This window comes from Corvus moneduloides, chromosome 5 (genome assembly GCF_009650955.1).
Source record: "Corvus moneduloides isolate bCorMon1 chromosome 5, bCorMon1.pri, whole genome shotgun sequence".
Classification (NCBI taxonomy): domain Eukaryota; kingdom Metazoa; phylum Chordata; class Aves; order Passeriformes; family Corvidae; genus Corvus; species Corvus moneduloides.
The window spans coordinates 73,318,629-73,343,662 of NC_045480.1; the positions used below are offsets into that span (position 1 = coordinate 73,318,629).

Genomic DNA, 25,034 nt, shown 5'->3' on the forward strand with positions numbered 1-25,034 from the left:
GGGAAGGGGCTCAGTGTGGCCAGATGAGTCCTAAACCTGGAGGAGCCATGGGCAGGGACTCCTTCTGCTAGACCGCATTGCTGTGAGCCCCAGCCAACCTGGCCTTGTTGGATGCCTTCCCATGGTGTGCTCCCCATGGTTTGGATGGAAGGCATCTGCTTTCTGTTACCACCTCCGTGACTCCAACCCTTCTGGGCCTTTGATGGCCAGGTTTGCTGTGAGGAGCAGGATCCTGGCCTGTGGCCATGGTGTGTGGGAGGCCAAACACCAGACAGACACATCTTCAGCTATTGGTGCTCAGGCATATCAGTTGCCTTGTGTAGGGGATGCCCTCAGTTCTCGGCTGCAAACCCCTTTCCTGCATGTAGGCAGAGCTTATCCCAGGAAGGCTGATGCTGACAAAGGGCATTCCTCACATTCTCACTCAGCCCCTGCTCATTTTTCATGGCTAAGGGCCTTCTTTATTTGGTTTTTAAGTGATTTCCATTTCATTCATTTCTTGTTCTTGTTTGAAGGGGCTGTGCAAGTCCTGGCTTAGTTGGACTGATTCTCCAGGACTTCTTTACTGGTCTGGCCATCAGCCACTCCTCCTATGTTGTTCCATCTCTGCTCCCTCTCCTAGGATATTTATGTGTTGTGAGGATGTTTAACACACTCTGTTCCATGACAGTACAAGTGCATTGAGACTTTAGGAGGGCGAGTCTGATGTACAGGAGGAAATACATCCTGAATAGTTGTTACTGATATTTATTATTTACACTTTAATGAAAAAGTAACTACAGAATGTGTTTGATCAGGTTATACCTTGGATTCAATGAGTGCCTCGCATGTCCTTCAGACAGATAAAGATTTTATGAGGCCAACGGGAGTGCAGCTGTCTCTTAACATAGCTAATCACCATAATGACTGTGCTGCCAGCCCCAAGCACTCCTAAATTTCCCTAGAGTTTCTTTCCAGGTAGGTGTTTGTTTTCATTTCAGTGTCAGTGAAACTTCCATCCAGTATTGATGCTGCCACCAGGTCTGAGCATCCTCCTGCCCTCTGCACAACAGCTTTATAGGCTGGTGTAGCTGCCCCCCTGCTTGACTGGCTCAGCAGGGACACCTTCTGCAAGCCCAGCCAACCTGCCCTTGAACACTTCCAAGGGTGGGATCTACTTGTTAGATCTCAAATTTGGAAATTTTTTGAGCCACCGTGGACTGTGGCTCAAAAAGATCCTGAGGTCCCTCTGTCTCACTTAGTTCAGAGTGCTTAAATTACTGAAGTCTTAGGGGCTCCAAAATGTTCTTATTTCCAACTTCTGAGATGAATGAGCCCCATGCAGTTACCCAGATGCATCTAGAAATTCAGGAACCTAAGAAAGAATGATGTACTGCCAATCTCCCTGCCATAACTGATCCTGGAGCAGTTCTGTCCCTTCCCAACCCTCCCTAGAGATGGGGGTGGCTCTGGTCCCTGGGAGCGAGTCATCCTCAGCCTCCATCTTGGATGTTACTGCTCTGTTTGAAGGTAAGGTAGTGATCAGATGGGCAGAGACACGGCCAAGGTGTGCTCTGACGCCTGCTCTTCCTCGCTGCATCGTAGAGGTTGACGTGGGTCACACTGTGGCAGGATGTTTTCTCAGGAATCCCTTTGCTCTGGAAAAGGAACTGGAAAAAAGAGGGGAGTTCCTTATGTGCCATGGATGGAGGAGGATAAATCACAACACTCCTTTACTGTCTGTTCAGTAGGAAGAAGATGATGGCCAAAATTCTGGGCAGACAAAACTGGACTAAGCAATTCCTCCTTGTTACCTTGTGAAGACACAGCCCCTTTCCTTGCTTCTGTTGGTAGAAGGTTGAGCTGTATGAAGTGTTCAGCAAGGATATTTCCATGTTACATGTTGATGGGACTCCTGCAGGGGTTTTCGACAGGTTTTTGTGTGTGTGTGTGGTTTTGTTGAGTGGCTTTTGAAGAGTTCTTTGTGTCCCTTCCTGGCACAGGCCTTGTCCTGCACCCCTGGAGCAGTACATAACACCTGGGCTAGCAGCTCTCCAGCTGGCACACCTTGGGGTTTGCCATGGTAAAACGTGGGATCTGCAGTCCCCATCCTTTCTGCAGGTGCCTGAGGGCTGATCAGTATTTACCAGCCTTCTGTGATGACATTTGCTATCCATTTTTGACATTTTTCTTTCAGAGCTTCGTGCCTGCCAGCATTTTGTATAATTTAACACCTGCGTGAGCCTTTGGCAACTGAGAAAGGATCAAATCCTACTAAACCCAAGCTGGCAGAGGCTGTAGAAAACTGTGATGTGTTTAAGTGTGTGTAAACCACCATAAATAATGGCATGGTCCCGTCACCGTGTGGGTGCTGCCTAAACACCTCCTGAGCGCTGTTTGTTCACACTGTGCTGGCAGCATGGTTTGGAAACCGTTGAGTGGAAAGAGCAGGCTGTTGGCAAGGTGTCAGCTGAGGCACAGACAGGAGGGTACCTGGCTGCAGGGGAACAAAGGTCTTACTCTGCGTTAGAATCCTGGAAGAGTTTGGGTTGAAAGGGAGCTGAAAGACCACCTTGTTCCAGGCCCCTGCCACTGGCAGGGCACCTTCCACTAGCCAGGTTGCTCCAAGCCTTGTCCACCCCGGCCTTGGACACTTCCAGGGATGGGGCAGCCATGGCTCCTTTGGTGCAGCATTAATCAGTTCAGTGATTTTCCCATGAGCTGTGACCTCAGTGCCTTTATAACTGAACAGTGGCATCAGCTGAACATACCAGCACAGAGGAGACCCGTCGAAGTCAGAAATGAGGTGTTGTCCAAGGAATGCTTGGAAAACCCCTATCAATGTGTGTATTGGCATCATTGGGAGCATTGCAGACTAAGGTGAGCATTTCCAAGTCTGGATTGCTGTGCCTGGCTACGTATGGATGGGGTCAGGATGCTCAAAGTTGGCTCCTGGGACATGACCTGATTTTTATTTTCAAAAACCTCTTGTTACTGATGGTGCTGCAGTCTGGAACTGCTCAGTGCCACCAGCACTGCAGCTGCTCGCTCACTTCCTTGAGATCTGCTTCCAAGATGCCTGAATTTCAGACACCAGGGATGGAAAGCTGTGTCCAGCCCTGCCAAGTGAACGCTGCGAGGTGGAGCTGTGGAGGAGATGTCGGGATCTAAATGAGCGGGCTTTGGTGACCACACTGTGCAGCTGAAACCTTCTCTCCTGCCTGGCTTCCCTGTAGCACTGCTTGGGCCTTTCTTTCTGGCATAATTTTATTTTCTTTTCTTTTAACTTTTCCCCTTTGCTCTCTTCCTGCTCTTTGCTGCTGCTCCTGTCTCCTACTTGCCTGGCACAAGCACGCAGCCCGCTCGAGAGCTCCGTGCCCTGCCTGGCCACCCGCACCTTGGACGATGAACTGGGAGTGCAGCGCAGCCCCAGCGTGGGATGGCTCAGTAAGTGCTGGGCAGGGCTCAGGGTGGGCAGACTGGGGGCCAGGAGAGGAAGAGGAAGGGGGAAGTCTCACCAGCCGGGCTCCTAACGCTTGCTGCTGCATTAACAGTGGGAGGAGTGCAGGTGCATTCCATGGGGGATCGTGCTGCTCTGGCTGTTCGTATTATCCCCACTGTGCCCTCCACTGCTCTGTTTCATTCTGTTTTCCTTTTTCCCTTCATCTGGGATGAAGCAGGTAGGTCAGGCCACACTCCCAAGGGGAATCTAAGCTGGCTGATGGCACTATTTTTTTTTTGTCTCTTGCAGTATCCTTTGGCTGTTAAAGGGGCTTAAATATTTTAATTTCCATATAAATTAACCTCAGAAATAGTCTGCCAGCTTGATCTCTCTGGGGTGAACCGGACAGTTCTCTGGCACCGCTCCTTTCCCATTCTCTCTGTCAGCCATGACTCGCAGGAACCTTGCTGATCCCAGAGGAGCGCACTGCTCCTCCCAGGAAGGCACAGCTTAAGGCACTGGTGGCACAGAGGTGCTCTTCAGTGGCCACAGCAATCGACAGAAGTCTGAATTCCAGGATATTCCCCGTGATAGATTACTATGGAGCTGATTCATAGGATGAGATAGTAGCATGGAGAGGTTTGGACTGCCTGCCGTACTTCCTGCACCAGTCCTTGGCTGAGCACGACTGTGGACAGGCTCATGTCACCTTTGCCAGAGAGACAGGAATGGGAATTGGGCCTGGATCAGGAAATTATCCTTTGTTAGCAAACACCATAAGGGTGACTGTTTTGTGCCAGAAGTCCTCGGCAATGGTCTCAGCAGCAGAAACTTTGTACTCCACGTGTTTTTTTGGAGCTATGGTGAGTTCGTGTGGATGTGTGGAGCCCATTAGGAGAGGGTTTGTTTGGAGCTGCTCTGAGTTTGTGTGGCTATGTGTGAACCCCCCTGCTAGGAGAAGGAGGCTGGTAGCAAGGGTAGAGAGAAAGGCACAAGCTGCCTCCTCTTGGGAGAAGGGTCATTATACCCCAGGGAACAGTCAGCTTGGAATCTAATAAACAAAACAAACAAGCGGTGTAATCTGGAAAAAATAGCAGCTAAATGGGGTCTTATAACAGCAGGAAGAGTTGAAGCTGGGGATCCCCCTTTTGTTCTACACGATTTATCTGGTTGTGCTTGGCTTTGGCTGTGCTGATGTTGCTGGACATGGCAGTAACGCACAGCAGGTACAGTGTGGTTCCAGGTGGCTCACAGGAGGGAATACTTTGAGTCTAGTGCCACATACGTTGTAAAGAAAACACAGCTCTGGGGAGTCCAGAGTTTTTATTCCCACTCCTTTGGTTATTTGCTCCTGGTGCTGATTTGTTATTGAGCTCATTTGTGCTGGGAGCTTGGACACTGAGAACTTGGACATTTGTTTTAATAATATCAAAAAAATATTGTCTCAGGACACGACCTCAGTTGGGAAATGCCTCAGTGCCATTTTTTAAAATATTTCCTCTCTTTCCAATGAAGTTCATGGTCAGAAACTCTGGGATAAAAGCTCCTGGTGCTGTGTTTCAGGTTCCTGCAAACGTGATGAGAAAGGATGGGAACATTTCAGGATAATTTATAACAATTCATACTGACCACTGTGATTTCTGACCCTGTATCCATCCCAGAAGTGTTTGTTTACTATTGCTTTGTTGTTTGCTTGCGTTTTGGGTTGTTTCAAATTTAATTATTCTGCTGTATCTCTGGGGAGTTTTATTCACCTCTGTGGAGAATCTGGTGTCAGGAATTGGTGACTCGTGGCCCGTCAGTGTGGCACATATGTTGTTTTAATCAGTGAGATGCTTAAGGTTCATGAGCTTAGTTAATGAGCTTACTTGGAGCGAGGGAGGCGTTCACTAGGGGCTGTCTCAAAGGACCAGGAGCTGCCATTCTCCCTCTCTGCATGAGCTGTGTGCAGTGTCTGACATGCTGAGGAGGGCAGATGCCAGCCACGTAGGAGAGCTGAAGCCAGGGATTTGTACCCTGGAAGGTCCCAGCCTTGTGCAGGGATGTGTTTGTGATGGGTCCTGGGTGACCTGGCGCCATTAGCAGTGTGGTGCTGCTTTGCTTTTCTTCCACAGGCAGGCATTATGGCAAGTCCTTGGTCTCTTTTGCTGTCCTGGGAGTCACGGGACTGCTGTGGGTCAAAGGTGATGAAGTGTTAGCATCTTAAATCCCCCCTGTGCCACATCAAGTGACAGAAAGCAGCTTGTCAGGGTCTGGAATTCCCCACATCAGCATCCCAAGGAAAGGTGTTGCTATAGCCTGAGCCTCTGTGTTCTGACTGGATCCAAGCAGCTGTTTTAACTGGTGTGAACATTGTTCTTACAGGCAGCCCAGCCATGGCTCACCGAAACCTGACTTCCACCAGCCTCAACGACATCTCGGACAAACCTGAGAAGGACCAGGTAAGCTCCAGGTCCAGCCTTCTGTTGGGGATGTGTTTGGAGAGGAGCTGGACGTTGGGGAAAGGGCTCTCTGTACCTTAGCACTGAAAAAAAAGAGGGTGAACAAGGTGAGTATTTTTGAGTTCTGTGAGTGGATCTTCCACTGTTTAAGCACCAACCCTTGAAAACAGCAGGTTAATCTCCAACAAGGTCTGAAGCAAGGGATACCACATAGATGGCATCTTGCTGATCTCCATGAGAAAGGAGGGAAAATAGCCAGGCATTGATGGATTTTGGATCTTCTTCCTGCTCAGGGGTTACAAGGGTCCACAGAGGAGCACCCTGGGCTGAGTGTTCACAGGAACCATGGGGTCGAGCAGGGGCACGTAGGGGAATGTGTCCTTGCTGCAGCAGCTGGTGGAACAAAGGTGTCACCTCCCTCTGCAGGTTGCACAATGTTGAAGGTGGCTGTGCTGACAGGTCATGCGGGAGAGCAGCGCCAAAATGCAGTAATCAAGTTAAAATTGGCCGCTAGTGACAAATCTCCGTGGACTTGACCTCTTCCTTAGACTAGGGTAATGTTTGTGGTGTGGCATAGCGGCTGTCTTTGTGTTTGTTTCCGTCCTTTCCGAAGGCTGCCGGTTCTGGGGGGTAGCAGTAAGTTTATTCCAACTCTTAGAAAACTGGTGTCTGAATGAGGTCTCTGTGCAAGTTTCAAAAAACCTTTGTCTGGGTTCAAAAAGTGGGTTATTCTCAAAGCCTGACTGTTTCTTTCGGAGAATCTCTTTTTTTGTCTGCATCTTTCAGCATTCCCTAGTCCCGTGGTGATTCTGAATGCAAATGAGAGTCACTTTGGAAAATTATTTGGGTAACACAGCATTGCTGGCCAGTTGAGGATGATTCCAGTCCTTCAACAGTGGCTGGTCACAATCTTCCATAAGTGCATCCTGAAAGAGACACAGCAACATAATTGAAGTAGAAAACTGAGTTCAGAGTAATTAACTATTTTAAAAAGAAATAGATATTTGCCTAAATAAATACACTTTCATGGAAAGAGAAGGGGGACAGCATGTTTTGCACTGACCTCAGTGTCATGCAGTGTTATAGTATCATCTGTGGTGGTGGTATTTCCAAAATACCTGTTTCCTTTAATACATGCAGCCACACCTGCGGAAGAAGGAGGATTGTAAAATAGCTTTTTGTCATTGGACAAACTGCTTTGTTATATTTTTAATCCCATTATAATTGGGGTTTTAATGCTGGGCCAGCCCAAAGCTGGGGCTGAGCGTTGCAGCAGCTTCACAGCTCTCAGCAGTGCAGACATTTCCCACTGCCCCTCCTGTGTCTCTGGAAATTCAGATAATGAACTTCTGTGGCGAATTGGGTATAAAAATAGATGTTTTGGTAGCGTTGATAGGGAAATCTGTTAATAGACGCAGTTGGGAGTATGCTCCAAAGTTCTTACCTTCCTGGCTCTTGGTAGTGAGAACTATTTCTTGCTAAGTGTAGAGTTCCAGAAATCCTCTCAGTTAATTAGCCCGTGTCCTGCTGATGAACTTTGCACAGGTGGGAGCCTTGTCCTTTGCGCCTTGAGACATGACCCTAGAGCTCAGTTTTCATGGCTGATCGACTCAATGTCCTGCCTTGATTGACTTTGTGGCATTGTGGTGGTGCCTGGCAACTTCCTTGAGCAGGACTCAGTGTGCCATAGAGGAGGCACGGCAATAACCCATCCTGTTACCGCAGCATGAGCTGCAAAGAGAACAGGTTCTCTTGCCTTGGCAGCAGGGAGACTGGCTGTTGTTATTTGGGCAGCCCCTCTGGAAGCTGGACAGTTAGTGAGGCCATACAGGCAGGTGGGAGTCTGCTGGAGACACAGAATATCCCAATTTTTATTTATTTGTGTGCATGTAAGAACTGTGACAGGTGAGGTCAGTTTATAGCTGTTGTCTGGAGCATCACTGCCTTCCTACGTCCTCTGTCAATCCCTGATTTTACACAGAAAGAGGATTGTGTGCCTGTGTTTTAGAGGAAGAAACTTCTTTGTACCTTCAGTAACTTTCCAGTCTTCCTACATCCTTAATTTTCAGTTCTGCAACCTTTAATGCTATTTGGAATGGTGCAACTAATAATCAAGGGAATTTATAGCCAGCATACTCCTTTAATCTGTAGCATTCCTGCTCCTTTTCTCAGAATGTTGCAAGGTTCAGAGATCTGATCTGTCAGAATCCTCCTGGATTCATCCCTACTGCCAGGGACCCAGACAGCTCTGCCTGGCTCAGGGGTGTTACTTATGACTACTGAATCAGGTAGTTCGCATCGGCCGGCTCTCTCTGCCATGGGAATGATGGCTTGATCCACTGGGATTGCAAAGAGGCTGGCTCAGCATCCCGCAGAAGCTGCCGGGCCCTGACTCAAACCGCTCCAGTGAGAAGCAGCTTCACTAACGACCCACGGATTTGGGGTTTGCTCTTCTGTAATTTTTTTCCTTTGGGCTTGTTTGGCATTTTATAAGGATAATTAGGGAAGAGGAGGTGTATTCCCTTTCATTGTGTTTGTTCTGGCAGAGCACTGCTCCTGAGGTGGCAGTGCAGAGAAGGGATTTGCCTTCATTTGTTCTATTTTAGGAGGTGTTGGCTGCAGTTAGTGCCCTGGGCATTTGCAGCTGGAGAGACAAGCAGTGGCATTTTGGGGCAATTTATTCTTCTTTTTTGTATTGCAATTGATAAATGAGCATCTAGGCTTCCGGCCCTCTCCTGGGCTCACAGCTCTTTGTTGCCAGATACATTAGTGGTGCTGGAGCTACGTCTGTAAAACCAGGACCTCTCCTGGCTGGAGAATTCCTTCAGCTCCTGAACGTCAAGCTGTTGGATCAAGTTTTTCTCTAGTGCCATATTCATAGAATCCCAGAATCTCAGAATGGATTGGGTTGGAAGGGATATTAAATATCATTCCATTCCACCCCCTGCCATGGGCAGGGCCACCTTCCACTAGACCAGGTTGCTTCAACCCCTGTTCAACCTGGCCTTGAACACTTCCAGGGATGGGGCAGCCACATCTTAATATTTTAAAAACATTTAAAAGTCTTTTTTTTCAGCTTATGTGTGAAGGAAAGTGATTGAAAAGAGTTAAGTAAATGACAAATTTATCAGCCCCTCTGGTGCTGTAGTGCCAGCGGACCATAGGAAGCTGGGGAAGTTCCTACTGCTGTTCCCACTCCAGTCCCTCCTCCTGTGAGAAATCCTTTGACTGTGCTCTGTTAGAATGTCCTTGGCAGCTCCGAGTGGTTGAACCACCAGGACTCCTTCAGTACCAACATGTAAAATAAGGAGACATGAAAGGAAAGCTGTTTTCCCAGGGACCTGCTATTCCTGAGCTGATGCAACAGCATATAGAAAGGGAATGTATGTTGATATAAGGGGAGTTTCCTGACTTGGCGTTATCTCTGCTTCCAGAGGGCTTGGATGTGGGGCGAGCCTGGCTCTGAATGAATACGGCCAGTCAGAGGGAGGCACAAACCCCTTCTTATTTGTTGTGGTGTAGACACTGTGTATTCAACCCGGTGTTTCCATGTCAACAGGGGATCTGTGCCAAAGCCAGCGCTGAAGTAAAAAAAGAAATTGGCCTTGTTTAGAGAAACCCTTCTGCCTTTCCTGGGGACCAGTGGATAGGGAGGCGCTGGCTGGATCCCATTCTTGGGAATGCAGTCGTGTGATTGATAGTGGGAGTGATTCCCTGCTTTTCCTGTTGGAACATCTTACCTCCACAGTTGCAAGCAGACATTGCCAATTGTGAGGTCTGTCAGCCTGGGTGACCTGCTTTCACTCCATGGAGCTCCATTGAAAATGATTGTCTTCCAGTACAATCAATGCCACCCTTCTGGAGGAAAGGAAAAGTTTTTAGAAAGTTTAGTTAACTGGAATTTCATTTACTTTTGCTGTTTTTCTTGATGCAGAGAGCAGTTTTGCCTGCCTGGTTTCTCCCCATATCCACAGTGACCCTCTAAAGCATCCTTGGGTGATGGAGCAGCCTGCTTGGACGGTACCCCTGGAGGCAGGTGTTCATGGGATAAGCTGTGGGAAGGTGATCAGGTGATCTTAAACCTATGTGTGTGCAGAGACAGAAAAACAGAGAGACAGAGGCAGGTTCAAGTTCCAGGGGGAATTAACCTTCCATAAGTGCTACTCAGGAGTGTGTACTTAGGAGCTGCTTTCATTTCCAGTTGATCCGAAGTGGTGTTGATGATCCGAGTGCTTCAGTACATTTAAGGAAATTGTGATTTTGAGGTTGCTGTGCCTTTTTGCAAGTACAGTGCTGGAGACCTTTGGCTTTTGACATAACACTAATTGTTGGGTTGGAATGATGTTCAATTTGGCAGGGGAAAGTGAAGCTCCCTCCTCCCTCCCTTGCTCCTGGATGCTGCTGAGGAGTCGAATCTTTCCAAAGCTTCTTTGGGGAATGGTTCAGAATGGATTTTAAGTGCTGACTGCACTGATCACCAGTCTGATAAATGATTTAAGAAAGTGGCGAGTGGTGCTGCAAAACTCATTTCGAGATAAACAAACCTACTGTAATGGTAGTTCTTCAAAATTAGGTTTGCTGTGCTGGGCAGGGGGGAGGCTGAAGGGGCTGGAGCCTTTGGCCTAAGGAGCTTGGTGGCCACAGGAGACCCTGCAGGTCAGTTCTGGCTCGGAGGATCACCTGGGTTTGGGCCAGGTGTCCAAACCAGCCGTGGTATTGCTCAATGATCCTTGTTCAGCAACACGGCCAATCTGATGAGGTAAGTTAAATGTTTGTTGTGGATTTGCCATTATTTTTTTACCACCACTGTGCTCTCAAACACTGTCTGTGGAAGAACTGGTAGCACTTTTCCAGACTTTGTCCACAGAGCTCCTTGATGCTTATTTACTATTTCTTCTGGTGGTAATCCTCATTGAAGCATGCAGGGGTAGGATGGGTCCAGCAGTTTCCTTCCTGTTAAATCAATTCATGTATTTTCCTGAGACTTTTTCCATTTTTCTCCTTCCTTGAGTCGTCTGACACAGTTCATTAGGGATTCATAGCCCAGTTCAGTGCCCTCCCTCGCTGGTGCTCCTGGCAGTACATCCTCCCTCTCCATTCACCCTTCGCCAGGCACACACAGAGCATCTCCAGAGATCATGCAGGGAGAGGGGACAGATTGGGAACCACCTGAGGGCAGGGTTTTCAAAAGCCTTCAACTCCAAATTAATTCTGCTGCTGCTGAAGTTCGAACAAAGGCGTCTCGCAGAGGCTGAGTTGAGAACTCGACGGCTGCTGCTGCAGTGTTTTCCCATTCCCTGTTGATGACATTTCTCCATGGCTGGATCCAGGCTGAGGGTGCATATTATTGCAGAGCCCATGAGCGTGCACAGTTACAGCACAGAGGTGCCGAGGTGAGAAGAACGTGCCCAGCACAACTTAACTTTCTTTTCCTCTTTCACTGCTGCAGCTGAAGAATAAATTCATGAAGAAATTGCCTCGGGACGCTGAGGCCTCCAATGTGCTGGTCGGGGAGGTGGATTTCCTGGAGAGCCCCTTCATCGCCTTCGTGCGGCTGCAGCAGGCGGTCATGCTGGGAGCTCTCACTGAGGTCCCTGTTCCCACACGGTAAGGACACCCAGCCCCCAGGCGGGGCACCGGACAGGGAACTTGCATTTCCACCTGATAAAGTGAGAACACCAGGCCAGAAGATGTTCTTCCCTGCTTTCTATCCCGTGACATGCAGAACTGTCAAGATTGGTGGTGTAAAGTGACAAAACTCACTGAAGCTGCTTCATCATTTTCAGATTCTGAGTTTGGTTATAAGTAAACCATTACACAAACACATTGACTTAGCACGTGAGTAGTATAGGGCACTGTCAGTGTTAACTCCTGGGGCTTTTTTCCTGCCCCTTCTGTACAGATCCCAGATTCCCTCTGCACATTTTTGCTGTACATATTATTCTTCTTCTCAGATCAAATGAAAGATTCAATTCTGGCCCTCCTGGGGCGAAAAAAAAAAAAGTCAGGTGAACTGGGACATAAAATTCTATTGGGGCTTGTTGCTTTGTAATGTGTAATGGCTCAAGGAAAAATGTCAGAGAAATATTTTATTTATTGTGACTCACGTTGCAAATTAATCTCAGTCTCACAAATAGCAATATATCTTGTGTTCTTAAATATTTGAAGTCACTGCTTGAGTATGCCTGGCTGTCTAAGCTGCCCTGTGTGAATTCATAGCAATATCACAGCCCTTGTATGGAGTGGAAGTTAGTTGACTGTTGGAATCCTTGCCTCTTTCTGTGTACCAAACAAAGGGAAAAGAGGATCTTGCTTTGCTCTTAATGGTAGTAGCAGTGTTTGTATTTCTTGGAGTTGCATGAAGTGGTTTCTCACAGCCTCATCCACATCCACAACCGTCTGCACATGCTGGGTATTCAGGTAGGAGTGTGGGGGACCCAGATGTGGCTTCATTTTGTAGCAGGTTATTCATTCCTCATTCCATGCTTCAGTACTCGGCTTCCAACTCTAATCTGTCTACTGAGTATTTTTTAAACATATCTCCAAGTTCTTTTCGGCAGTTGTAAGATTAGGTATTGTTTGCTGTGGTGGTGGGAGCCAGGAAGTTAGATCCAGGATTGCTGGACAGCCTCATTACTCAGTAGCAATAATCAAGGCTGTATGTCCTTCCATGCCAGCATTTTTCCCAGGAAGTAGTATCATCCATTTGCTGTTCTCCGAAGTAAATGCTGGCCCTAATCAAAGCAGGAAGGCTCATTAGGTGGCTTTCATGAGTGATCAAGAGCCATTTGCCATGGCTGCATCCTACGAAATTCGATCAAGGAAATCCCCTCAGGGCCACGAGGAGCTGTGATGGAACATCTCCGGTGCTGCCGGCATTCCTGCCGTGGGCCTGCCTGCACTAAAAGCCTGCAGACTCCACAGGATGCTGGAGCTGGGGCCTCTGGCATGCCCAGCCTTCTGTCCCGTGGGGCTTCTCCTTTTATTTTGTTGAATTGTTGACTCCCTGGTGAAATTGCAGGCACCACACGGTCCCAGCTGGGCACTGAGCAGCCTCCTGGGGTTTCTAATGCCGCGGGAGCCAATGTTTGGGTGCTGTGGGCTGCAGGACTGGCGTGGGCCAGGTCTCTCAGTACTGGCAGTGTGACCTGTGTCTGCCTCTCTCTGTAGGAAGCAGCAGGTTGGTTTTATGTAGGGCAGGAGGGGGTTAAACATGCAGGTTTTGGCTCAGGGCTAATCCAGCCCCTCTGTCTGGGGTGCTGTGTTAGATGAACATTTCCTGCTCTTAAGCAACTGCAGATAGAGAAGCAAGGAATGGTTTGGGTTGGAAGGGAAAGGATCTCAAAGACCATCTAGTTCCAACCCCCTGCCATGGGTAAGGACACCTTCCACTGTTCCAGGTTGCTCCAGGCCCTGTCCAACCTGGCCTTGGACACTTCCAGGGATGGGGCAGCCACAGCTTCTCTGGGCAGCCTGTGCCAGGGCCTCCCCACCCTCACAGGGACGAACTTCTTCCTAATATCCAGTGTAACCCTGCCCTCTCTCAGTGAGAAGCCATTCCCCCTTGTCCTGTCACTGCAGGTCCTTGTCCCCAGTCCCTCTCCAGGGCTCTGCTGTAGCCCTTTCAGGCACTGGAAGGGGCTCTGAGGTCTCCCTGGAGCCTTCTCTTCTCCAGGCTGAACACCCCCAGCGCTCCCCACCTGGTTCCAGAGCACAGGGGCTAGTAATAGAAAAAGGAGGGATATGCAGTTGGAATAGAGAGGTCCCAGCCTTTCCTGAGTTTTCTTCTTAATGGTCAGATTGAAAAAACCTTTAAGTCCTTTGGTTTTCTTGTGTTGAGTTTAATCCCATTACTTGGGACTCCTCATAGGGGGAAGCCCTGAGCTGGCAACATGGCTTGGGAATGGCTTTGTATTTTCATCAGAGCAATGCACAATCCTGTGTTCAAGGCTGCTGTTTAATGCAGTGAAGATGGGGAGAAAGATGAGGAATGAGCCAGGAGAAGATGTTTCTTGGAGATAAGCCGCACAGACTTGCACAGTCTGGTGTGCAGAGCTGGGAAAGGCTGGTGTCTGCAGGTCTCAAATGAAGTGAAGTAACTTGCCCAAAGGTCGCTGGGAAGCGAGGGGCAGATCCAGGAGTCTGGTTCTCCCTGGCCTCCTGACTGAGGCTTTTCACTGCAAAGGCAATTTGCCTCCAGCACTTGGCTGAGATTCCTTTGTTCAGGTGCCTTTAACCCTTATCTAGCTGTTCTAGCAATGCACTGAGAGAAGCTTTGGATTTTGTTACTACTTCTGAGAGACTTTGAGCTTGGTGGAACCTCACATTCCCTGCCTTGGAGCATTATTAGCAGTGTTAAGTATCAGAAATGGGCATTCGATAATTCAGCATGTGTTGTGTGCAGCAGGGAGGAATTCTGGAGTGGCCTTCAGCAGAGGAAGAGGAGGAGTATGGCACAGCTAGGAGTGAGGGCTTTTGTAGGTGGTAATGTTCATAACTAAATGATATTAAACCTATGCAGACATAATCTATTTCAGGCCACTAAAATGCATTAATGTTTTTGTGTTTGTAATGTTCGGCCGATGAAAAGATCTTGTTCTACCCACTGAAGGCAGTTCTGAGCTGAATTAGGACAAAGAATTTGGAAAAGGCCACAGACTCCGTGTTTTCAAGGGTTTTAGTAGTGCAGCAGCATTCAGGTGCTGCTGCTCTGTGCTGGAAAAGAACCAGCTGGTGGGATTATTGCAGAAGAGGGTTATAAAAGTGCCTGGTTCTCCCGGAAAACCAGGAGAATGTCAAGCAGCAACTCCTGAAGTTATGAACCTCTTTTTTTTTTTTTTTTTTAATATTAATATGTTTGGCTTAATTTGCATCCTGGAGTTTGGGAGGAGTTGGCTGAGGAACAGTTTTTCTTGAATGTTGTTTTATAAGAACTGGTAAAGCAGGCGAAGTTCCAGGAGGTGGGAGGAGAGCAGAGGACGTGACCTGGGCGTGTGTGGCTTACTCACCTCCCTGTGAACCTCAAGTAAAACACTCAAACACCTCGTGAAGAACTCGACTAAGAAGTGTGATGTAGTAATGCCAATCAGTATGTATTTATGGATCCTGTCCTACTAACTTGCTGCCTTTTTTGTTCAGGACTCTAGATTTTTTTAAACAGAAAGTACTTGTTTGGATATAATACTCCTCATAAGCCATTTAACTTAGTACTTCATCATATTTGAATTAGGGAGATAAAATAATATTTAGTCCAGTCCTTGGAAGGGGAGAGGTGCTTCTGGTGAGGTTATTTCATCTGTATGTTTGCACTGACAAAGGTTTCGTATCATGGTATTTTTTAAACCCTTCAGCAGTGACTTGGATGTAGCTGCTGCCCAGAGAGATCATGTGAAAAATAAAGTGTCCAAGGCCAGGTTGGACAGGGCTTGCAGGAACCTGGCTAGTGGAAGGTATCCCTGCCCATGGCAGGGGCCTGGAACTAGATGGCCTTTAGGGTCCTTTCCAACACAAACTTTTCTGTGATTCCATGAAACAAATCCCCATGGAGGTGGACAGGGTGTGGTGGGCCACAGGGCGTAACCTCTGCTCCGAAGTTAGCTTGAGGCCACTGGCAGCCTCCGGATCTCTAACAAGGACCACAATTTTTAAAGTCAAATTTCTGTTGTATAAGATGTTGTATAAGTAATAAGCAGTTTGTTTTTCCATCCTTAACGGGATCAACCTCTTGGTTTTGTCAGATTTCTCTTCATTCTGCTGGGACCAAAGGGCAAAGCAAAGTCCTATCATGAGATTGGCCGAGCCATTGCCACGCTGATGTCGGATGAGGTAGGTGTTTTGGCATCTCCCGTGGGAAATGGCATCTCCCAAGCAACGATGTCCTTCCTTCCAGCCTGATCAACAGGAAGGAGCATTCACGTAAAGCTGAAATATCCACGTTATCTCCAAATTCCATCTGTTGACTTAATCATTGCCTCTGGCTTCATGGTTTTTAGAAGTGTGACTCTAGGAAGGGTTTGTCCGCTGTGTGTATTTTCCTGCTAGCGATCACTCTTTCGTATCAACTGTGAATTAATTATTGAATTTATTCTGTCGTGGTCTGCACCTTGTGTCCCATTCTACCATGCAGGCAGGGATATCCAGGTAACCCCCATGGGACTGGTTCTCCCAGGCCGTGGTGCTGTGTGCGGCACTGGATCCCGAGCACCGGCAGTGTTCGTGTGTTATCCAGGAGCAGCGGGCCGCTCCTCACGCCCCTTGCTGCCATGGCTGGGCTTTCAGGATTCATTTACTGCTTCTTTCTTCCAGCGTCCCTTGGGCTCCGTGTGCCGGGGCTCATTCACATTAGCTTCGTTTCTTGGCATCGCTTCGCTCTCCTACAGTTCCTTAATTACAGCTCGGCTGCTTCCAGCTCTCCTGGTTTCTGTCGCTCAGTGGTCTGCTTTCCACAGCCCCAAAGTCTCTTCCTGCCACCAGCTCGTCTGTCACATGCATTGATGCACTTCCTCTCCACACAGTCCAGAAGATTCCTATAAAATTCAGCATTACTGTTTTTTTCCCACCTCATCTCTCATTTTTCTTCATGATTAATACCGGGCCTTTCACTAAAACTAGTTTATTTTGTTATTTTTGAGTAAATATTGTCATCAGTTCTGTATCACAGGGTTGAAAATGAATCTGGGTTTGATAGACTGAAGTAGATGGCTTTGTCACAGCGTCTTCTCCAAGTATAACTGAAAGTCCTTACGTAGAGGAAAACTTTTTTTGCATTACAGAAATAGATAATTGCTTTACTAACATTTTCAAACGTTAGAAATAGATGTTTTGCTTAAAGTTAGATATATGCCTGCAAGGAAAGAATCTCTGTTTTTATCCAGCCAAAGGAAGGGGCTTTCTGATGGTCACACCTCCTTGTACCACATGTCCTGATACTTCTTCAGAGGTTTCTGAGAAGGAATTAAGTTGATTTTGTAGAACTCAGCAGCTGCTTCTGGAATCAGGGCCACAGAAAATGCAAACCTTTTCCCACAAGGAGTCTCTTTTCCTTGCAGGTATTCCATGACATTGCCTATAAAGCCAAGGACCGTCAGGACCTGATCGCAGGCATCGATGAATTTCTGGATGAAGTCATCGTGCTCCCCCCTGGGGAATGGGATCCAGCTATTAGGATAGAGCCCCCCAAGTCTCTCCCTTCTTCGGATAAGAGGTAATAGCAGGAGAGAGGCTCTGTGGCAAAGGACAGTGGGCATCAGGTGTGAAAAGGGGATGGGGAGAGCCAGCGTTTTGGTTATTCCAGGTGCATGGAATGACCTGCACCTGCCTGTCCCTGTTTAGAAAGTCCTGGAGATATTTTCAGGTCTTCCTTAGCAGCTGGAGGGAGGATGTTCCTGAAATTCTGCACCTTTAGAGGTGATGATGTAGGGACGCAGTAACATACCCAGTAGTTACTGTGCTCTTCGGGGTTCTGCTTGGTCCTCCTTTTCATGCTGTGTCCTTGCCTAGGAAAAACATGTACTCTGGTGGGGAGAACCTGCAGATGAACGGAGACACACCCCACGATGGGGGGCACGGCGGCGGCGGCCACGGCGACTGCGAGGAGCTGCAGCGGACGGGCAGGTTGGTGACACCCCTGCAATGCTTCCCTTGCCAAACCCTTCCCACCCCAGTGGACTGGCTGTACAGGCTGAGCTGTGACCCCAAAATGTGTCCTGGGGGCTTTTAGTGCCTGGAGTGAGGCTGTCTGAAGGGTTCCGCACATCCGGCTTCAGCGAATTGCAAAATGTCGTAAATCCAATGCTCATTAAATGATCAAAAGCCATTAAAAAGGACAGAGGGCCCAGGTAGAGCCTGTGAAGTCAGGCGAACCGTAAGGGACATAAACATTGGCAGATACGAGCCTCAGTTAATCCATTTGGATTGCTGAAGGGGTGCCTTAGCCAAAAGCAGAGATGTTCCCTTTTCTGGATGTTACTGTTGTAGTCGAATAGCACAGCTGAAGGCTTTTATGGGATAGGAACAGAGAAAGTAACAGAGCCCCAGGCCCTGCTCTCTGCTGTATTACTCTGCTTTGTGCCACATAAAAGTCCACTGGAGTGGGAATGCAGCTCAGGTGGCCACAAACAGCAAGCTCAGCATTTCAAGGTCAGTGCACAGGGCTTCATGGTGGCCTTGTGCTCTCCCTCCCACTCTAGATCTTCTTTTTCAGTTCTAGTTCTAGTTTAAATTCTAGGAGAAAAGTCTGAAAGTCTTCACACCACATTGGTGTGTACAAGGCAGTGGAGTGTCCTGATTTGGGGTCAGAAGGTGGCATGTGCCTGTCTGCTGCAGTGTCTGAGCAGACCTGGTACAGGTGGCAAGCTGTGAGCGGGGGAACAAGAGGCTAAGCAAACATTTTTGCATGCTGACAGTGTCAGAGGCACGTGGAGTTTATAAGAGTTAAATGCTGTCTTGTCTGTGAACATACAGAAAAGGATGTCTGCAAGTGAGTTATTTTGTTTTCCAAGAGTATTTCCCTTGTATTTTTACTTCTAGTTCTTTTGCTGGTTCACAATGTGAGCCATTTTTCCATGCAGCAGGTTGTTTGTCTCGCCCAGCCATGGTGTCTACTGTGTGGAGAAATTCAGGCAGGGATTTAGACCAGAGTTAATCTATTTTATTACATCAACTAATATATTTGGGAGTAAAAAAACAACAGATGAGCTTCCTGAAATGCAAACTGTAGTGGTCTGTTTCAGCAGAAGCGTGGCTTGTAGTCCTGAAATTTGTCTCTTTCCAGCTGCATCACATATTTGAGATATCTTTCCTTACAACATTCTCTCTGAGATCCCTGGACTGCCACAGCTGTGATAAGACTGTTTGTAATGTGGTGATCTCACTACTTTGAGATAATAATTGCTGGCAGTGTCTCTGATGACTTAGCATGGTGACTTCCACTGTGAAACATCTTGTGTGAGTCTCCTCTCGCTTGTCCTTGCAGATTCTGTGGGGGCTTGATCAAAGACATCAAGAGGAAAGCACCGTTCTTCGCCAGCGACTTCTACGACGCTTTAAATATCCAGGCGCTCTCAGCCATCCTCTTCATCTACCTGGCCACTGTCACCAATGCCATCACTTTTGGGGGATTGCTTGGGGATGCTACAGAGAACATGCAGGTGAGCAAGAGCTTTCCAGAACCAGCAAATACAGCATTTGCCTTCTGCTGTCCAGTCGGAGCAGTGTTTGGGCACCGGCAAAGCTGGAATTCTTGGTAGAATTATGGAGGTGTCCTGTGTTTTCAGTGCTTTCTCTGCTGCTGTGGCTGTCCTTTGACAAATTGTACAGCAGTTCCCTTAAATGATAATTAAAAGCAGGCCCAGGAGACAGAGAAGGTCTTTGCTCCTTCTGTGGAGAGAAGTTCCTCTGATCTGCTGTCAGCTGTACCATTTTAGTCCAATTATGTTTGTTAAGTCTGAATCCTCTGCCTGACTCCTACAATACCTGGGCTTGCGCCTCTCTGGTGAAAAGAAAATCCTAAAATTAATAGGAAAATCAGTAAACTAGGAGATATGATACAGGAGAGAAATGTCAGGTCTTTAGAAAGATGACTTTTGTACTAGTGGGAGGTCACATGCCAAGAACCAGACACATATCCACGGATGGGCTGCATCAATGGCTTAGCTCAGGCTAAAGAGAAGGGATTCTGTATTAACAGTGCTGTAGGTGCTCTGCTCTAGTGGAACAACAGGAAAAGTAGGAGGTTGTGTTTAGACCGATTCGGTTTGGCCACGTCAAATCTCCTAGCAATAATTAAACTCATAATGACAATGACTGAGTTATTAATTTATGCAGGTTTAATTAAGTTGAGCATAGGAAATGAGGGCACGTATCTGGACCCATGCACTCCCGTGTGATGCCTTACAGACTAGCGTAAGATCCAGCAGCCTGTGCAGCGCCCAGCTCCCCTCTCTCCTGTACAGTTTGCCTTTTCTGAAACGTGTGGAAGTCAGGAATGGAGGGGCCTCCAGGACCCACCAGTGAGCAGCACTGGACTGTCATGGGGTAGCAGAGCAAAGCCTGTCTGTTCTGCGTGAGGTGCAGTCCTTAAATTAGAGGAGGAGAGGGAAAATTGATTCCAAATTTAGTTCAAACTGAGAATCACTTTATTGTGGCCAAAAGTCTCATGAACGCTTACTATCAAGCAGCAAAAACCCCCCCAGAACGCAGTATTTTTGGGGCTACTATATCACAGTTCCCGTGTCTTGTTTGTTTTAAACAGTGATGTGGCTGCTGCTGGGGCAGGCACTGAGCATGGCCCATCCCTGCTCCCCGTCCTGGGAGCTGCCCCGGCCAGCACTTCCTTCATAGCTTGCTCCTGAGTTTTATGTTTCTGAGAAAAGACACTATTCTTAGCTACAGACACGTGGAAGAATGCAGGGAAAAGAGATTCCAGATGCTCTGCCCATGAGGGCCCTCTCCATGAGTAATACAAGAGGAGTGGAGGGGATCAGCCATGTGAAGGCTGCTCTTTGCCTTGGGAGTATTGGGCTCATCCTTACAAGTCCCCCAAAGGCAGCCAGCCTTTTACTTTCCTCAGTGTAAACACTAACTCATGTCTTTCCAAGGAAGAGAGACACGAAACTGGATTTCAGTTCTTGCAGTACTCCTGACAAGTCAGGAAAGCTGCAGCCCTGTCCCTGCAGCATAGGTGGAAGGGAGGATCGGCATGTGCCATTAATTGCCAGCTGCTCAGCATGTGTGGTTATCCCGAGTGCTCCAGATTGTGTGGGACCAGCCAACATCTTGGTGTGAGCTGCAGGGGAGGCAGAGGGTGCTCTCCCCGTGGCCATGGGCACAGGGACTTGCAGCACGCGGTCACGACAGAACCGCTCATGTAGAGAGGGTTATCCCGCAGGAGTGACCCCTCTGCCGTGTCTCCGCAGGGCGTGTTGGAGAGCTTCCTGGGCACGGCTGTCACCGGTGCCATATTTTGCCTTTTGGCTGGTCAGCCCCTCACCATTTTGAGCAGCACAGGGCCTGTCCTGGTCTTTGAGCGGCTCCTCTTCAATTTCAGCAAGTGAGTATGTGGTGGGAGAGGGCGGAGGGCAAGAATGTCCCACACGAAGGAAACGCCAGCCAGGGAATGAGCTGCCTGCTGGTGGGGAAGGAGGGGATTTAGTGCACAAAATGAAACATCTCGTTCCTTGTCGAGATCCAGTGCAATCACATCAGGGATTTTCCCGGCACGCTATCCCAGGGTGCTGCCCAGTGTGTGGTTGCCTGTGTCCGTGGGGCCTGCTGGAAAAAAAACCTTGGCCAGTCCTTCGTGAGGAATTTCCTCTAGTTAGAGTGTGCTGCTTCTCCCAATCACTACTTCCCTGACTCCCATAGGAGCAAAGTAATGAATCCTGCTCTTCACTAACAAAATCCCATGGGTCTCAAGGTTGCCAAAAATTTGTCCTTAAATCAGTAATCCTTTGAAATAATCACTATTATTTATGAAAGCAAAAGTGTCTGTGGTAGAAAACAGCCCCCCAGAATTCTGTGGTGGAGCTTTCCTGCATTTAAAAGCACTTGGGTTTTTTTTCCGTTTAACTGGTATAAAGAGGTTCTGCTCCCTCCATGTTGTTGACAGCTGACAGCCAGAGCTAAAGAGAGCCCATTTTGTTAGGTATGCTCATTTACCATTCCTGCATGGGCAGTACCAAGAAAATACACTGGAATCCCTAAAGGGATCAGCAGTGTCATGGATGATTTTACCCATGGGGCTGGTGATCCTTCGGCTGGTGTTTTGCAAGGAGAGCGTTTTGGGTTACACAGAATACACCCCAAATCCCTTGTGGCCCATGTTCTTAGCATGGCAAGTTGTGCAGGACTTGTGTTCCTACATGTAGGGAGGGATGGGGGCTAGAAGATTAGATTGTCCCAAGGAGGGAAACTGGAAGCTGCCAAAGGGTGAGAGTTCTGCAGCGGAGCAAGAGAGGGGGCCACCTTTCTTTTCTTCCTTCATCTGGAATAAATGAGTCAGGAATGGACACGCTGCACCTGTTGGCATCTGGCGGGCATGACAAAGCCCAGGCGCCGCACGCAGCAGGGAAACAGCAAGATGGAAAAGCACTTTGTACTGTTTTGGGAGGGAGAAGGTGGTTATTTTTAACCTGAGGAGGAGGAGGTGGTGGTTATAAAAGCCATTGTCCTAACAACCTGCCAGAGCAGAAAGGCAGGAGTTTTCAAAGGAGGCCTTTCTTACAAGGAAATTGGAACTAAGTACTGTGATTTTTCAGTAATGCATTTGTGGTTGTTCATATTCTCAACATGCTGTTCCCTGCTAGGAGCAAAATTAGAAAAATTTCCCATCTCCTGACTCATTTAAAGTGTGACTCTGTGTGTGTGCCTAAAGAGATCCCTAAAAGCGCCTCGCAGACCCAGCCGTGTGTCTGGTCTCAGGTGCTCCGTGGTGCTGGCACCGGGGACCAATCCTACAGGACATGGTGCTTTTCCACTTGCTCTGTCAGCTTCAGAAACGCTGCAGGAATTTGAGGGGTAAAAGCCAAAATAATACAGTCTAAAATTTCTGAAGTTCTTCAGTGATGTGGAGTCAGTGTACCTGGGTTTCTTCCAGCTGCCTTCAGATGGATGGGAGCTCCTGCCCCCTCAGGCACTGACTCCGGATATTTCAGAGTTGTCACTGGGGTCTTGTATTTTTTTTTTTTCCCTTCTCTTTTTCTAAATCACTTTGTTTCTTACTTGCTCCTTGCCCTCTTCCAGGTCAGGGCTTCTGGCTTTCAGAGAGTTACAGCTGGCTGAGCCTGCAAGAGCCAGTTCCACCTCCTCTTGCTTCCTTCCCCAGAACAGGCAATGGCCTTCCTGGCAGGTCCTTAGCTGCTTCAGTATTCCCTTTTGGCATTTTTTCACTCCTGAAAGCCCACCTTGGGACTCTGCGCCAGCACAGCACCTCAGCCTCAAGCAGCAAACAAGGGGCCATCATTCCCAGGATGGAATGATGCAGCTGGCTCCATGGTTCTCCACACCCTGTCATTCCCCGCACCAGGGTTCATCATAGAATCATAGAATATCCCAGGTTGGAAAGGACCCATAAAGATCAACAAGTCCAACTCTCTGCACCTGGCAGGACTACCTAAAACTAAGCCATATGACTAAGAGCACTGTCCAGATGCTCCTTGAACTCTGTCAGGTTAGGTGCCGTGACTGCTTCCCTGGGGAGACTGTTCCAGTGCCTAGCCACCCTCTGGGAGATGATCTTTCCTTTATGCCCAATCTCAACTTCCCCTGACTCAGCTTCGTTCCATGTAACATCTGCTTTGTACTTCCTGATCTTATCTAACCCAATGTTTTCCTTTCTTGCCACCCTTGTCTTGTTGCAGGGACAACGATTTTGACTACCTGGAGTTCCGCCTCTGGATCGGCCTCTGGTCAGCCTTCCAGTGTCTCGTTCTCGTTGCCACCGACGCCAGCTTCCTGGTCAAGTATTTCACCCGCTTCACCGAAGAAGGATTTTCCTCCCTGATCAGCTTCATCTTCATTTATGATGCTTTCAAGAAGATGATCAAGCTGGCAGATCATTATCCCATCAACTCCGAGTTCAAGGTGGACTATATCACGCATTATTCTTGTGCCTGTAAACCACTAGATCCAGGTAAGGGAGTGCTCATTACCTCCCCAGTTTGTAGGTAGGAGGTGGCCTTTGCTCTCCTTTTCCTTTCCGCTGCAGCCCAGATAATGGGTAGATTATTCCTTCTTTATCGGTTGTCTTCAGATACCCTATCTTAGTCTCAGGAAGCTGAGAGGTAAATTTCACCCTACACCCCAACTGGAATGTCAGTGTAGCCAGCCTTCTTGGGACTCCTCCAGAGAGCATCTCAACCAGTGGAGAAGCTGGTTTTGCACCTGCGTCTCCTTGCATCCCTGTGGCTGTCAGTTCCAAATGGCATTCCTCCAAGAATTCCACGAAGGGGCAGAAGTGGTGGCCGGGTCACTGCCATGGAGCTCAGGTCACTGCCATGGAGCTCAGGTCACCGCCATTTCAGGAGCTGGATTTATTCAAGGTGTTACCCAAATGTGGGTGGTTCCCACCTCCTGGTTGCATGGATGAGAGGGAAAGCACAAACAATTCCTTGCTAAGCAGCAGGAAAGTGTATCCACAGGGCGGCCTATCTCTGGAGCGTGGGCTGCATGGCAGATAGAGCCAGTGTACCTATGGTTCTGGGAACAAAGGGTTACAAAACCCAAATCCTAACAGAGGGACACTGGCTGTACCATTAGGGAAGCAGGGACCACTCCTAGGATCCCACAAACAATGGGGAGTGAGTAAGAAACTTGATCTGTGCCCAAAGTAAACTGCAGGTTATCTCAGCACACCTGTCCAACAGGAAAAGCTGCTGGCTGCTCCTTGCAGGTGTCAGGAGCTGGTTCCCTGGGAGCTGGGTGCCTGCCTCCCTGTTAAGCAGAGGATCTTGGCGAGCTGGTCTGGTTCTGCCTCCACTGGAATGGCAGAGTGGTTTCCTTTTTGAAACTAGGACGATGGGAATGGTCAGTGCCAAATTGGAAGTCTCCACTTCCCATTGAAACGCTTGTGGCTCTCCAGACATCCAAGTGAAAAACGTTTATTTATGCAAAACCTTGGTAAGCCATGAGGACAGGGCCCACGAGCCCATTTGCAGGAAGGATTGCATTTCTAAATGAAATTTCAAATCCATGATTCCTAATGCTGCAGAAGCCACAGGGAATGCTGCCTCTTCTTTCAAAGAAATTATCCCCATCCTGTTGATGTCAATTGCTTGCTGTCTTTTTTCTTTCTTTGAATTCAAAACTGTGTTTATGCTGGACACTGAAATGCATTTTGCTTTTCTGGATATGTTTGGCGTTGTGCTTGCATTTGAAATTAATCATTAGGAGTGTTCTGTGGGTATTTAATGTAATCCAGAAATCATTAGAAAAATATTGGAAAGCTATGAAATGTTACATTGTCTGTCTGGTTTTTTGTGGGTTTTTTTTCACCACAAACTCAAAATATAATCCCAGTTGGTTTTGGGTTATGTTTCACTTAACCTTTTCTTTTTCCTTTTTGTGAGTGATTGATGATTGAGGCTTTTGAGTCTCTCTGAAACACTTGTGACTCACTTTACTGGAGCAAAGAGGTGGCATACAGCTTGACAGAGTCAAGAAATTATTTAATAATG

General features: G+C 48.0%; 1 protein-coding gene across 10 annotated transcripts in view; it reads left to right on the forward strand.

The window, feature by feature from the left end:
• The window catches only part of SLC4A4 (solute carrier family 4 member 4), a 116,926-nt gene that overhangs the window by 71,918 nt on the left and 19,974 nt on the right, over positions 1-25,034 (forward strand). For 6 of the 10 annotated variants that reach the window (XM_032108156.1, XM_032108157.1, XM_032108150.1 and 3 more), the window contains 9 exons: positions 3,331-3,426; positions 5,786-5,862; positions 11,312-11,469; positions 15,600-15,687; positions 16,911-17,065; positions 17,362-17,475; positions 18,836-19,010; positions 20,778-20,911; positions 23,220-23,491. In XM_032108156.1, the coding sequence (XP_031964047.1) occupies positions 3,331-3,426; positions 5,786-5,862; positions 11,312-11,469; positions 15,600-15,687; positions 16,911-17,065; positions 17,362-17,475; positions 18,836-19,010; positions 20,778-20,911; positions 23,220-23,491 (1,269 nt within the window). The remainder of the gene's footprint in view (positions 1-3,330; positions 3,427-5,785; positions 5,863-11,311; positions 11,470-15,599; positions 15,688-16,910; positions 17,066-17,361; positions 17,476-18,835; positions 19,011-20,777; positions 20,912-23,219; positions 23,492-25,034) is intronic. The other 4 variants (XM_032108155.1, XM_032108152.1, XM_032108158.1 and 1 more) reach the window with 1 other exon arrangement.